The 14,847-nt window shown below is 36.4% G+C and overlaps 1 protein-coding gene across 1 annotated transcript in view; it reads left to right on the plus strand.

Annotated features, from left to right (window-relative positions):
* The window catches only part of LOC112051037 (zinc finger protein 567), a 47,014-nt gene that overhangs the window by 23,261 nt on the left and 8,906 nt on the right, over positions 1-14,847 (plus strand). Inside the window, exons 2-4 of the mRNA XM_024089504.2 lie at positions 6,416-6,494; positions 7,153-9,023; positions 9,453-9,950. Of these exons, the coding sequence (XP_023945272.1) occupies positions 7,153-9,023; positions 9,453-9,950 (2,369 nt within the window). The 5' untranslated portion in view covers positions 6,416-6,494. The remainder of the gene's footprint in view (positions 1-6,415; positions 6,495-7,152; positions 9,024-9,452; positions 9,951-14,847) is intronic.

Consider the following 14,847-nt stretch of genomic DNA (forward strand, 5'->3'; position numbering starts at 1 on the left):
CCTTAAGACGTAGCAGGGCACTTGGCAGTAGATTTTGGAAGTAAGTAGGTTTAACTACTTACTCGTACAATAAGCGTAATTTCAGTTTTAGCAGTAGTAAATACATATTTTGTTGAATCAGGCTAATATATTTAAAAATAAATTCATGTATCTTATAACGTTTTCATCATCATCATCATATCAGCCGATGGACCTCCACTGCAGGACATAGGCCTTTTGTAGGGACTTCCAAACATCACGATACTGAGCCACCTGCATTCAGCGAATCCCTGCGACTCGCTTGATGTCGTCAGTCCACCTGGTGGGGGGTCGGCCAACACTGCGCTTACTAGTGCGGGGTCGCCATTCCAGCACTTTGGGACCCCAACGTCCATCGGCTCTTCGAACTATGTGCCCGCCCATTGCCACTTCAGCTTCGCAACTCGTATAACGTTTTATTTTAATAATAATTTCTAAATCGATTTTTATATTGTTGAATCCATATGTTGATTGACTATAGTTGAAAAAGAGTTGGACCGTCTGTAAATGCTTTATACAAAGAGTTGCCTGTAACAGTCGAATCGTATTAATCGTACATTAATGTACCGTGTACTAGTTCATGCGCCGGGCGTGACTTGCACTCTCATACTTACAGTACTAATTGTTTATTAAAAACTTAAATACCTTGTGCTAAATGTTTGCTATTCATTAAACAGTTTTTTTTTCCAACTCATTGCAATTAGCATCATTGTTAAATATAAACAAAGTTTAATTGTCTATTTGCTGCGCCAATTAAGGACAAACATGTTCATATAAAATAGATAATAATTAATAATTTATTTATTTTGCGATCATCCGCGAAAAGCCGACGAATCCACGCGACAACGTCACCCAGGTCCAACAAAATACTCTCTACGTACGTTTCATCCCGAAACCTGAGCATCCTCATGAGATGTTGACTCTACAACGTGCAATTGCAAATCTTTCCTTTACGCGGATGATAGCAAAATAATGATGAAATTCCGCAAACTAACGGCTGCTTCTATCCAATGTTCATAGTTGTGTAGTAGTATACCTACTAGTATTAGTAGTAGAGCTATTTGTGGCTAAGCTCGTCCGGGGAAGAGCTATCTATTCTATTATAAGTATTTATTTTTTTGTGTCCCCAATCTGCATTGCCATGTTCTGGTCTAAATAGTTTAAAAGCCGGTATTGGATAAGGTTTTTTTATTGCTTTGTTCATAAAATACAAAAAAATCACAACTTCAGAGCCGATGTTTGATCATGAATAATTAAGTATAATTTTGACCCTGGGCCTATTAGTTAGTAAAGAAAGAAAAATATCTGTCATGATCCAAAAAGTAGCTCTTTATTTAAAAGCTTGATCTTCACAAGTTGCATTTGTATCAGTATGTATGAAGTAGAGTTGAGATGTATTTTCTCTCACATGCCCCGATGTGTCCGTGCCGCGTGTGTGTGTGTGTGTCTGTACACAATGTGCGCGTGTGCGCGACGTCCGTCAGTCACGTGTCCGCGGACTGTGGACGCCTTCCACTGGCCGGGGGATTCCCGGTTCGGCAAGTCTAAATTTTCGTTTTGGAAAACTAGTTTTTTTTACTTTAACAAATGCCTTGTTGATCCAGTGTTTAGCTTCTTGAGATCCAGTGAGTAGATCCAATGGCTTCGAATCACGAACCACAAGCACGTTTTAGTCTTGGGTTAGAATTTGCAATATTAAGCTTTTCCTTTTTTCCAAGAAATTTTCAGTAATAAATCTCTGTCCGTAGTTAGGAAGTTGCTTGTGTTACTCGTGCCTCGGAGTACACATTCCTGAACCTAGTCAGTATCATTGACTCCTCTCCTAAATTCCAAATTCGTATTCAATTATGACCCAAACATGTTGTTAAGTCGTGTTTGTGTTCATTCAGAACAATACTGAAGTTCACAAGGGCTAACAAGTGGAATGAAATAAGTAGTGGATTTAAAATAATTCAATTCAATTCAATTTATTTATTTGCAATTGTATAGTTAGGTACATTAGCTGGTATACTATAAATGATGAAGTAGGTACATTATACAAATAATAATAAATTTCTGTATTCGCAGTAAGCCTCACGCATTGCAGCAGCGTGGTCTTCTCCACTGTTGTGCACTAAAAATAAATGTATTTTCTTTCTTTCTTTCTCCACATTCCGTCCGCTATAAATAGGCAGGCTTAGGCTATAAAGGCATTAGAAATAAGGATGTAGTAATTAGTCATTAAAATTAGTCAAAAAAGGTTTTTTTTTTTATTAAAAATGTCCAAATCGCTGAGTGACGAACCGGGCGCCGGCCGCGTCGTCAAAGGCTGTCGCCCTAATAACGACGCCGGCATCGATCGCGGCGCCGTCACCTTCGCGCGCGCTTGGCTTTTTATTTGCTTTGAACATCGCACCGCGCGCTCGTGACCAGCAGGAGCAAGACAATGCTACTAGTTAACATCATCATAATCAGCCTATTTGAACCGCCCCCTCAAGGGCCAGGCCGTCCTTGTAGGAGACGGGATATGGAACTTAGACTCACCATGCTTCTTTTATATGCGCGGCTTAGGGTATTCATGTTTGACTCTATAACGGTCATTATTAGATGTTAATAATAATGACCTAAGCACGGGAGTGAAACACCACCAACTTTATGCTGAAAATCTCTTGAAAGAATGAAAAACTCAATTACATTTGCAGACTGGACTCGAACACCCGCAGCTCCTGATCCGCTTTCCACTGGACTAACGGTTATTGGATTTACGTATACCTACTAAATTGTAATTTGCAATCATTTTACTTTTCTATAAATAAGTATTTCTATTGTTTTTGTAATCATTATCTAACTAGAGTAAACGTGTGTATTTTAGTTTTCTTTTTAATGTCTATCTCTCGAAGTTTGACAGTTATAAACTCTCTTATTTAGATCTCACTTATTTTTTTAAGTAATAAAGGTACATTCTCGGTCACGACCTTTACCTACTGGCTACTTAAAAAAGCCATCAATAAAATCTGACAATGGAGACAAAAAATCAATAAGCCAAGCACAAGGCGCAAGATGGCGTCAAACAATATTTAAAAAGTTCCCCGAACCCGGTGTAATGACAATAATGACATTAACGACACGCCACCGACGCGACGCGGCCATTTGTCAGCCGTCATTTGTCAGCTGTCATTTGTCAGCTGTTTGTCAGCACAATGGTGTAAGGCCGCGCGGGCACGATTGACGCGTGTCAGATTTTCACTACTGGCATTTGTGACTCATTTTGTTCTATGGAAAGCTATGCGATATCTATTTTCACTTCTTCATTGCCTGAGAAAGGAAGTCTCTGAGCAAAGTGTACTAGGTACTTATTAGTAATGTAATGGAATGAATGAATGACGTTGTACTGTTGACGAAGTAAGGAGATGGACCGCCAGATCTTAGGTAGAGAATCATCGTCTGTAACACAAATATCGTCAGCAAATACGTCAAATATGTCCATTATACATTAACATAGATGATAAGCCTAGACTTTTTAAAATTCACAGTATCCACGAGGATACGGCTAGGAAGCCGTAACATAACAATGCTTTTCCGCGGTACAAATAAGCTACTAATACTATGTACCGCACCTAAAAAGTGTTACAAATCACTTATTTGTTCTTTCGAAGGTCCTGGATGTTCGGATCGGAGATAGAGCCTTTGCCTATAGGCAGGATATGAGCAACAAGTATGTACTAAAACCTCCCCTGGATTGTCTGCTCTACACTTTGTTTGGATTGTTACTAAAACTTCAAGAACCAATTGAAGGATATCTTAAGGTGTTAGACGAATACTCCGCAACGTTAAACACTTTGTTGGTCAAAATTGTAATATTCAGCCACTTTGAAGACCAACACCAAACCTATAAACGAACTCGGGTATTCTTCATTTAATGAAGCCACATGTAGCTTTGCGATAAAGAGTTTCTCTAAAACAGTCAATACAAATGCGCTAAATAGCATCGCAGTGGTACTTTTAGTACAGTAGTACAGTATTTTAGATCAAACAAACAAAACCATCAGCATCTGTAGACGCAAAGTTGCGCAAACATTTACACCGAACGGTGAGACGATGGTGAATATTAACGCATCGGAATGTGGATTGTGCATGAATCAATTTCCGATCCAGTTCGCGAATGATTGTAGTGAAAGTGCCTCTAATACGAGTAGCTATGTCACTCGAAAAGTTTGATAGTTTCCTTGCGTGTCGTATTAGAAGGAAACTTTTGACAAAATAATAAAAATAGGAGATTTATATGACATTATAGCCTGTAGAACATGTTTACTTATTATTATTATCTGCCTGTAATTATTAACGACCCACCGCAGTCTTGTCAACTCGTCATTAAATAAAAACTATTCTATTTAATGACAAGTTAAATATATGAGAGTAGTTCGTGCAAATGTAATATAATGTCGTCACTACCAATTTCCGGTAACTATCTATTATTTTTTTGCAATTCAACTTTAAAAGTAAACTCGTAGTAGTTTTGATTTGATATAAGTAGTTTTATTGAAAAAAAAAGTTTTACTGAAAAAACGAATGCTCTACGCTTAGCACGAGTTTTATAGTTTACCCCTTGGTAAACAATGCTCTACGCCTAGCACGAGTTTTATGGTTTACCCCTTCGTAAAGTATAAAACTCGTGCTAGGCGTAGCGCAGTGTTAGCCGAGCGCTGTAGCGATGTAGTGCGACAGGTGAACGGAACATTATTAATGACCCTTTGATTCGCGCCTCGGACGTATCCTTCAGCCCTTCATCGCTACAAAGGTAACCTACATTCTAATAAAAGTCCCTTTCGCCTCAAAATCACATCGCTTTTAAATATGACCAATTACTTTCCTACTAAAATATCATCTAATTACATAGATTATTGTGTATACAAATTAATTCAGATATAAAATTCGTCAATGGAGATATTATATTCTAAGAAATTGGCTATAGTATTAAATTATTAAATTAAATTGGCTATATACATCTTTGGGACCCCAAGATCCACTGGCTCTTTGAACTATGTCCACCCATTGATATACTTAGCTTCGGGACTCGCTGAGCTGTGTCATTTCATTTTAATTCTGCTGATCTCCTAATTTCTGATTCGATCACGCAGAGAAACTTCAAGCGCAGTGTTGGTCGATCGGTTGGTCCAGCGGGTTGCTGGCGGCTCGAGCACGTTTTGTTTTAAAGTAGGTACATGCAAGAGGCCTAAGTCCAGCGGTGGACGTCCATAGGCTGTTACTGTTAATGAGGATGATGATGATACACACGATATTAATACAAATAGGTACAATTTACGATCTTATTATATCCTATTATACTTCAAATAAAAGTGAAGTTTTTCTTTAAATCCAGCGAGAAACTTCTCGATAAACGAAAACGAAAATTGAAATTCGCACCTAGAATATATTGCGTTTCGTACGCTTACAAAAGCTGTTCCTACTTCAACTAATACAAAGTTTCAGAATATTTTTGTCTAAATTAATTTAGTTATTCAGCTTTCCTAACCGCATTACTCGCTATTAACATAAAACAATCCTACAGCATTAAAGTTTGATTTCGTGGTGCAGCAATCCACCATATTTATTAAAGCCAGTAAACGTCGCGAATCGCAATCACATTCCTATTTAAGTTGGTTCTCTTTAAACTAATGCTAATGGAGTGATAGATAGCCTTATGCAAATGGCGGGTTATGGCGAAACAAAGTTTCTCCGTAATGAGACCGTACTGCTGACTCGCGTATCGATCATCACGGAATGCCTGCCATACCTATACTTACTGTAATAAACTAAAATACTACTTATTACTATATCACCTTTTTTCCATCTGCATAAACCCATCATGTGGTCCTCAGAAAGGAAAACGTTTGTCTCTATCTTGACTTGAAAATACACACACATTGTAGGTGGTAGAGTAGATGGAAGCTTGAATAGAACGGCATTCTTAAAAAGCCCTCCCTACTCAAAAACAAGTAACGGAATCAACTCTTCCTTAATTTCCATTCATCTCTTGTTCTTTAAATACCTATAGTTATTTTCTCTTTCGTCATCACTGGTCGTCTGCTTATTGCCTTAACCACGTTTATTCGAATCACGGTTACCTCTGAACGTATAATTTTAGGAGATACATTGATAAACGGACACAAATAGACTCAAACAGTCTTTAAAACATGACCCTCCAGTAGTCGGGTAAATAATTCGCGTAGTTAATGCCCCAGTTCGCTGACGACCTCCGAGACGTCACCGCTTAATATCTATGCACCACGCGATTAACGAGTTATTTCCACCCCGCGACGATGTCACCACCTTCGCCAACCACCCTTCCCCCCCCCCGCCCCGCCCGGGCTATCAATCTTGTCGGTACATCTCGGGATTTATGCATATTGACTTTCAGATGCCGTCACCCATCGAAGATCTTCATAGCTCGCTGTTTGACCTGCAAGTAAAGTGCTGTGGAACGCGGGTAACTCAAGGTAATTACGAGTACGAGCCAAAAACTGCCTCTTTGGTCAATTGTTCGCCTATGTGGCTCCGAATCTGGACGTCTTGGCGCCCATAATTAATAACAAAATCATATACCATTCAAACAAAATGATGACAATAATGTCTGCCAAAAAATATAGTATAATAACACGTTTGTCCTGCGGTTTCACCTGCGTAAATCTCATTCTTCCTATTGATATAAAAAGTAATCGATAACACCATTAATAAATGATCTATCTCTGTGCTAAATGTCATCCCGATCGGTTCAGCGGTTTAGTCGTAATGGAGTAAAAAACATCCGTAAACTTGTCGTTATTTTTTCTACAAAGTATTAGAAAAAAAAACACATTCCGCTACTTCCTGATAATGTGTCGTTCCATTGGTCAAAGAACTGTTCAAATCAGTCAAGTCGTTTCAGAACCTGGAACCCTCGTAACTTTAATTTTAAGTTTTGGAATAATTATTATCACCATTATCTTAAGTTTAATATTATTACCTGACGTTTCAAAAGAGCTTGTAAACTAAGCCTATTTGAAATAAATGAATTTTTTCTTTGACTTTGACATAGTACATATTAAATGCAAACAAACAAACAAACAATCAATCGAACATTTTCAATAAGTTTAGATTATGCTCTTCAATTTTCAGATGCTAAATGACGATGACGATGACAGTCATCTGTGCATCAAATGCAACGCTACGATCATCGGCCTCGAGAACTATGTTATGCACAGGAAAGAGAATTGCGGTAAAGGCAAACTTGCTCAGAAAGCAGAACTTCCACCGATTGATCCTTTAGAACCAACGTACAGCCTAGGAGCTGATGTATTTTTTCAGTCATTAGAGTTACAGAGTAGTGTGAAAAGATCTCCACTGTCTCGGCTAACTCCACCTACACCGACGACTAAAACTGCTGATAAGAAAATCCCACACGCAGTTGCGTCAACATCTAGAGATATCCCGCGAATGAGCCCTATTGAAAGTAACTTGAGAGGGGAAGACTGGATCGGTGGACACAGTTTAAAAATAGGGATCAACGAGGACAACCAAACTAAACTGATTAATGCTGTTGCTAGTATAAGTGGTTCCGTTAAAAAGGACCACCCAAGTACATCTTACGATATCAACACATTCAATGATTATAAAGGTGACGAAGAGTCCGAAGAATCTGAAGATTCTGAAGACGATGAAGAAGAAGAAACTCACGGAAAATGGAAACCACCACCGAATTACACAGGCGGTAAATGGCGACCTGCGTCTCCAGAACATGAAGACTGGGACATGAGAGAAGAACAGGATCAAGACCGTGATTACGATGATGATGCACCGCCGCCCGGTCATACTAAAGGGAAGTGGGTGCCGGGTGCAAATGAAAAAACACAAATCATGCAAACGACGATTCAATCGAAGGGATCGGTTCAATACTGGTGCGGTCCATGTAACCGCAGGTTGGGTTCTAGGACCATATACGAGAAACACCTCATGTCAAACTTGCATATGCGTAAAGTTCTTCCAGAGCACGAGCTAGAATTTTCAGGTCATTTAGAACCAATACGAAACGTAGAAAAACGAACAACACGACCTACTGTCTTTGTTAATGAAAATACGAATACGCAATCACAGAAAAAGAAACACAAATCAGAACAGAATGTTATTAAAATGAAGAAAAAAAAGAGGAAGAGAAAATCGTATTTCGTACAATGTTCTGGGTGCAAATCGCGAGTTAGAACCCATTTAATGGGAAAACATTTGATATCTCATTATCACTTTAGAAAAGCTACTGATATCAAAAGCGACGTAGATGACAGAGAGCTGATTCTTAACAACATAGAGGCGATAGTACATCAAGCCCCATTTCAATGCAGCCCGTGCAAATTTTATGCGAACTGGCTCTCCAATTTCATGCAACACTGGTATTCAGAAGAACATGAGCTTACTGTTTCTGCGCTGGATGGTAGATTCTGGTGCTCCTTTTGCAAGTATGATTGTGAAACGTCAAAAGAAATGTTGAATCACATGTCGAGTTCAGAGCACAGCGAAGTTGTTGCGGTGATAAATAGGTCCATGCCAATAATTATAAGGAAAAAAACAGTTTTGCGATGCGTAACGTGTAAGAAGGAGTTCCGTTATAACATGGAGATTAAACAACATTGCTTAAAAACCGGTCATCAGCTGGCTACTACAGCTACTGATAGTTATCAAGAACTACAAAAGTGTCAACATTGCAAACAAAAGTTTAAGTCGTCAGTAACCCTAGCAGCACATCTAAAGTCTAGACACAAGCAGAAGGCGTTCTTTTGTCTCGTCTGTTCAAAAACTTTTACAACTTCAGAAGAAGCCAAGCGTCATCGACAAACATCTGAGCACAGGGTGCGTAGGAAGGAAAATCTGAGTAAAAGAGGAGTCAAGACTAAGGATTTAAGTAAGAAATGCCCTTATTGCGTCGAAAAGGTTATCTTGAAGAACATAATAGATCTTAAAGATCACATACAACAAGTTCATCCAAATATTAAAAAGAAGTAAGTATAATTTGATCAATTTGTTGATAGAATTTGGTCTTTATATAGAGTTCGTAAAATAGATGCGCGAGATGCGCTTGGTTGTGATGCGCGATAGTCTACAATGTGCTCATTCACTCTTGACTTGAAAAAAACCCACGTTAAAGGCTGATAATAATGATGATGAAAAGTGTAAATGGCTCCTCCATTTACACCTCCAAAAAAGAGCTGCTCCTTTATGGTGGTTGATTCTTTAATGACCATTAAAATCATCAACATTATCAGCTGATGAACGTGAACAAAGGCCTCTTTTAGGCTACAGGTATCATTTGTTGATTTCCTTCTAACAATTGCTGATATACGCAGCTATTTCCCATAAAAGAAGATGTCAGTGTTGTATTGTGTGACAACTGCCTATAATAGTATTATTTTCTTAACTGCATTTTTCAGGTGTCCAAAATGTGGGAAATCATTCATATTTTCCCAAGAAGTGAGCCGACACATTCGCACCAACGCATGCACATTTCAAAAGGACGAAACCTTGAACGCATCCATTCTCTGGAACTGCAGCCAATGCATCTTCACAACCGATTCTCAAGCCGAATGCTTCTTCCACGAGGTCCTTCACACTGAACCTTTAACTGAGACCAAGAGTGACGGGACGGTGAACAAAAAAAATCATAAGTACCTCTGCCCACTTTGCCCGAAGACTTATAAAAAAGCATCTCTCCGATTGCATCTGAGGCAGCACACTTTCGAGAGGCCTTTCATATGCACCATCTGTGGCGCGAACTTCACCCGCCAGTCCAGTTTAGCCAACCATTCGAAAAGTGACCACGGGGGCATAGACTCTAGAATTCCGAAGTTAACCCCATTGGACGTCAGCATGACCAAAATATTTCAAGATGCATTAAAATGTACCAAATGCAAGAAGCAATTCGCAGACAGGTAAGATTTATAATAAATAGTTAGGTTAATAAAAGAAAGTCGTGTTAGTTACACTAGTAGTATTTATAACTCAAGAACGGCTGGACCGGTTTGGCTGAAAATTGGTGGAAAGGGAGCTTAGAACCAGGACACTTAGAATAGCGGTAAGGTAGGGTTTCACGAGGACGAAGTCGCGGGCGTCCGCTAGTCTATATTAAATGTAGTTTGCCTTATTTTTGTTTAAATATATCAAATGATATCAAAATAATAATTGGTAAAGACAACCCAATTAATAATCCAAGTAAAGACATTATATTTTAACATTATGACTCTCCTCGCATATTTACGCGATTATGTGACACATTTGTCACAGTGGTATATGTGCGATGTGACATTTGTAATACGTTTGCAATAAACAAGCTCTTTTGTGGACGGCGGGCGGTAAACAAAAATAAACGGAACGCATCACCGCGGGCCGATGTCGACATCAATTGGTGCGCGGCGGATGCGAGCGTGTCACGTGTCCCACAACTCCTTCACAAATATCGGGAAGCATTCATAATTTGACGCGACTCTTTGATACCCACGCTGTAGTGCTCGCGCAGCGCTGATGCGATGATGGGTTAACGCTTCGGCGTCATAAATTCGTACAAACTCACTCCGGATGCCGCTGCGGCGGATCAAAATATTAGTGCGCCCGAACGGATCGCTTGACATTTGATTTTATTGTACGCACGTGTTGTGTGCGTATTGTGTTGGTGCTGAAACTAGAGGATTGGGAATATTGAAAAGAATCTGGCGATACTTTGAGCAACTTGACGATAAATGATATGGAATTCCTTTAGCGAGAATCTTCAAGAATGTTTAAAACTTTATCAGGAAGTTGGCAACCTAACACTCAAGAGCGTCACAAAGGGGAGCCAGGTGTGAGCTGTTCCTCTAGGGATTCAAAAAATATAGTCAAAGGCAAAGCAATCAAAACAAGTCGATACATTTCTGGTCATATAAGGATTTCCAAATTTTTACATTTAGCAGTAACATGAAATAAAAAGTAATGAGGATTTGTAGTTCAGCTTGCCAAATCGCTTATTTTCAAACTAGGCATTACCTGCGACTTTCTATAGCTAAAATTTAAATGAGGGATTTAAAACGTTTTATCTTGAATATCTCTTTGATTAGGCAAAGTTACAGATCTAGCTAGGTGCAACATACACAAACAGAACTTAAACAAACATGTAAATTATAAAAATAATAATAATTTGTTAGATGGTGATAAAAATATCCCATTGAATTTACATAGTACTCTAGTAAAAATACTCCATTCTTGTTACTTTAAAGCTATTTATCATTCCTATCCTTTCTTGATAATAGATAATGATAACGCATTGTAGGTATACCAAACAAAGATGACAAACAAACTATCAATATCATAGCTTGTAGTATTAATTGTTTTGACAAACCAGAGCTTTTAATTTATATACCTTGTAAAAGCAATGGAATAAAATAACACAAGCTGGAATGTATAAACTGTATTTCAAATAACTTATTACTCATTCTTAAACAAATCGTTACTTTTGTAGATGGATAATACATTAATTAAATTTACTCCACGCCACTTAATCGCATGTTCGCCTCTTTTTCATAGAGTATATATCACAATACCCTACCAACCTCAGAATAAAACCATAATCATTAATAAACAGTACAGATTAAAACATTTATCTGGAAGAAGGAGTTTTTATATGTTGTCTTATGTATTTATAATTATTTAAATAATTAAAAATCTAACATTCGGCCATACTGACTACAAGTTTGTCCTCAAACTTTGTAAACACAAATAAATTCTAACATTACATTATTATAAAGATTCACTGAACTATGTCTCATAGTATTTAAAATTTTAATTTATGTTTATTACCACAACTCATTAATTCTCCAATAATTTCTAATTATAACAAAAGTGAGTCCCAATTAATCTATTATTATTACTACTTGCTAAATTCACTGATTTACAAGTAGTAAAATTCAATTTTGTCATTACAGATATTTTCTAATTTTAAACCTTGATTTAACAATATGTTGAAACACCCTACAATACATTTAATTATTCTTTAAGAATTATATAATTATAGTTTAACAGATTTCTCATTCAATATTTACAAATTGTGAATACAGACCTATACAGATTTTGATAGTGATTCTATTGATAAAAATCCAAACACTTAAATTCAGTTAAACTGGTATGTTAATTCTTGTTTTTACAAATTTGAAATAAATTCAATCTTTAATCACTTCCAGATTCAGTCCAATTACCCAAATTCATGACAAAATTGTCTGTCATTTTGTCATTCCTAAACTAAACTAAAAGTTATGTTAATATAAAGTTATAACTATGAAACCTCGATTCTACAGAGACAGTTCTTATAATCGCATTAGATCATACAAGTAAATCATGTACTTTGACGAAAAACAACATCTAGCGAGGTAGGTCTTATGTATGTCTGAGCTTCCAGATGACAAGAGGGAGCTTTACTCTAGACAGAGACTTATTAAATATTGTAATTAACTTAGACAGAGTAGTAGATTAATTTAAAGCATTAAGTACATAGACGATATGTAATATTTACAAATGTAATGTCTTTATCTTCTAATATTTGTCTGAGCTTCCAAGAGGGAGCTTTACTCTAGACAGAAACTTATTAAATATTGTAATTAACTTAGACAGAGTAGTAGATTAATTTAAAGCATTAAGTACATAGACGATATGTAATATTTACAAATGTAATGTCTTTATCTTCTAATATTTGTCTGAGCTTCCAGATGACAAGAGGGAGCTTTACTCTAGACAGAGACTTATTAAATATTGTAATTAACTTAGACAGAGTAGTAGATTAATTTAAAGCATTAAGTACATAGACGATATGTAATATTTACAAATGTAATGTCTTTATCTTCTAATATTCGGCCATCCTTACTAAAAGTTTGTCCCCAAACAACACAAGAATATCATGAAATTATGACATTACTATAATATCAACTATAAATAGAACAATGTTAACAATAAAATTTTATAATTAATTATCACACAGCATCCCATAAGTTATTTAAAAGAATCCAATGAAACTATAATGAAATTCTTGATTTCTTCTATATACTTTTATCATAAAAATGTTAAATAAGAATAAGAGTGATACATATTATAAATAAACATAATGTTCATGTGAAGCTTTGTCAATCAACTTATCTATTTTCATCATTTCAAAACATTATTTATATTTGTCAAATTCGTCATCATCGATTAATGGCATCTGCACCGAACCCCTCACCACCCAGTCCAGAACTAGTAAAGTTACAGGACTTTGTGATCGTGTTAGACTTCCAGATGATGTGTGACATCTGCACCGAACCCCTCACCACCAAGTCCAGAACTAGTAAAATTACAGGACTTTGTGATCGTGTTAGACTTCCAGATGATGTGTGACATCTGCACCGAACCCCTCACCACCAAGTCAAGAACTAGTAAAGTTACAGGACTTTGTGATCGTGTTAGACTTCCAGATGATGTGTGACATCTGCACCGAACCCCTCACCACCAAGTCAAGAACTAGTAAAGTTACAGGACTTTGTGATCGTGTTAGACTTCCAGATGATGTGTTGCATCTGCACCGAACCCCTCACCATCAAGTTCAGAACTAATATAGTTACAGGACTTCATGATCGTGTTAGACTTCCAGATGACATGTGATAGAAGATAATCAAAATATAAAATCAGATATAAATACATATACATACATTTTTAAACGACTTCAAAAAAAGGAGTTTATCAATTCGTTGGAATCTTTTTATATTTATTTATTTATTTTATTTTGCTGTGTAATAATCAATAGAGAAATTATTATACAACAAATATATCCATAATCATTCACAAAACAAATAACGGTATATTAGTCGTCATAACACTACTATACTATAATACTATCTAAAATATTATCGATAACACCGGCCGACAAATGAATACTTTTTGAACGTTGTTTTGATTTCAGTAAAAATTATCAGTAATTTATAGTATTTTGAACACAAAAATACCTGCACAATTACTCTATCACATCAATTTTTTTTTACAAAAAGGAAAACAAATTTTACTTTAAAAGCTTCTAACATACAGCAAAAATAACAATATCTGTATGATTGTCTTGCTTTCACTATATCATAGGTAGTACCAAAAGGTAGAGATTGTCTTTTGCTGTATGTCCAGTGTCCACTGCCTTAATTGTTCAACACGATTAGTACAAACTGCAGAGTCCACGATTTTATTTGTATTTTGAAGTCAAAATAAGCTACATATTTATTATACATATTTTCCACAAATTTTTCAGTTTTTGCTTAGAATCATAAAGTTTCAACAAATGTAACAAAATATATCTGGACTATTGTGACACTTTATAGAAGACGTTATGTTTATCAGACGTTTTCCAACAACAAAAAAAACCATTAACTAAAATATATATATATTTTTTTTTTTAACAAAGGCACTATAACAGCTTATTTCCACGAAACGCGTTACAAATAGGTGTGTCGTTGTTATAACTGAAGTAATTTCTCATGAGAGGTTGCTTAATTCAAAGAAAGAGTGCCAAAACTCGAAAATTTCACTGAAAAATCAAAACTAGCGAATATATTAATTTTACTAAAAATCTGATGTGATATGATAAAATTAGGTCTGATTTCGTAATCAGCACTACAAAATCAGTAGAAAAAAAATAATTATATCTTGGACAACGAAAATCGTGTCGGCCTGTGTAATACATCTATCCTTATATTAAAATTTTACCAAAACACAAATCGTCATCAGTAAGTCATAATTAATGAATAACATCATGGATGTGAGCAAATATTTAAAATACATGTATATATGATA

The sequence above is a fragment of the Bicyclus anynana genome, chromosome 5 (genome assembly GCF_947172395.1).
Source record: "Bicyclus anynana chromosome 5, ilBicAnyn1.1, whole genome shotgun sequence".
Lineage (NCBI taxonomy): Eukaryota > Metazoa > Arthropoda > Insecta > Lepidoptera > Nymphalidae > Bicyclus > Bicyclus anynana.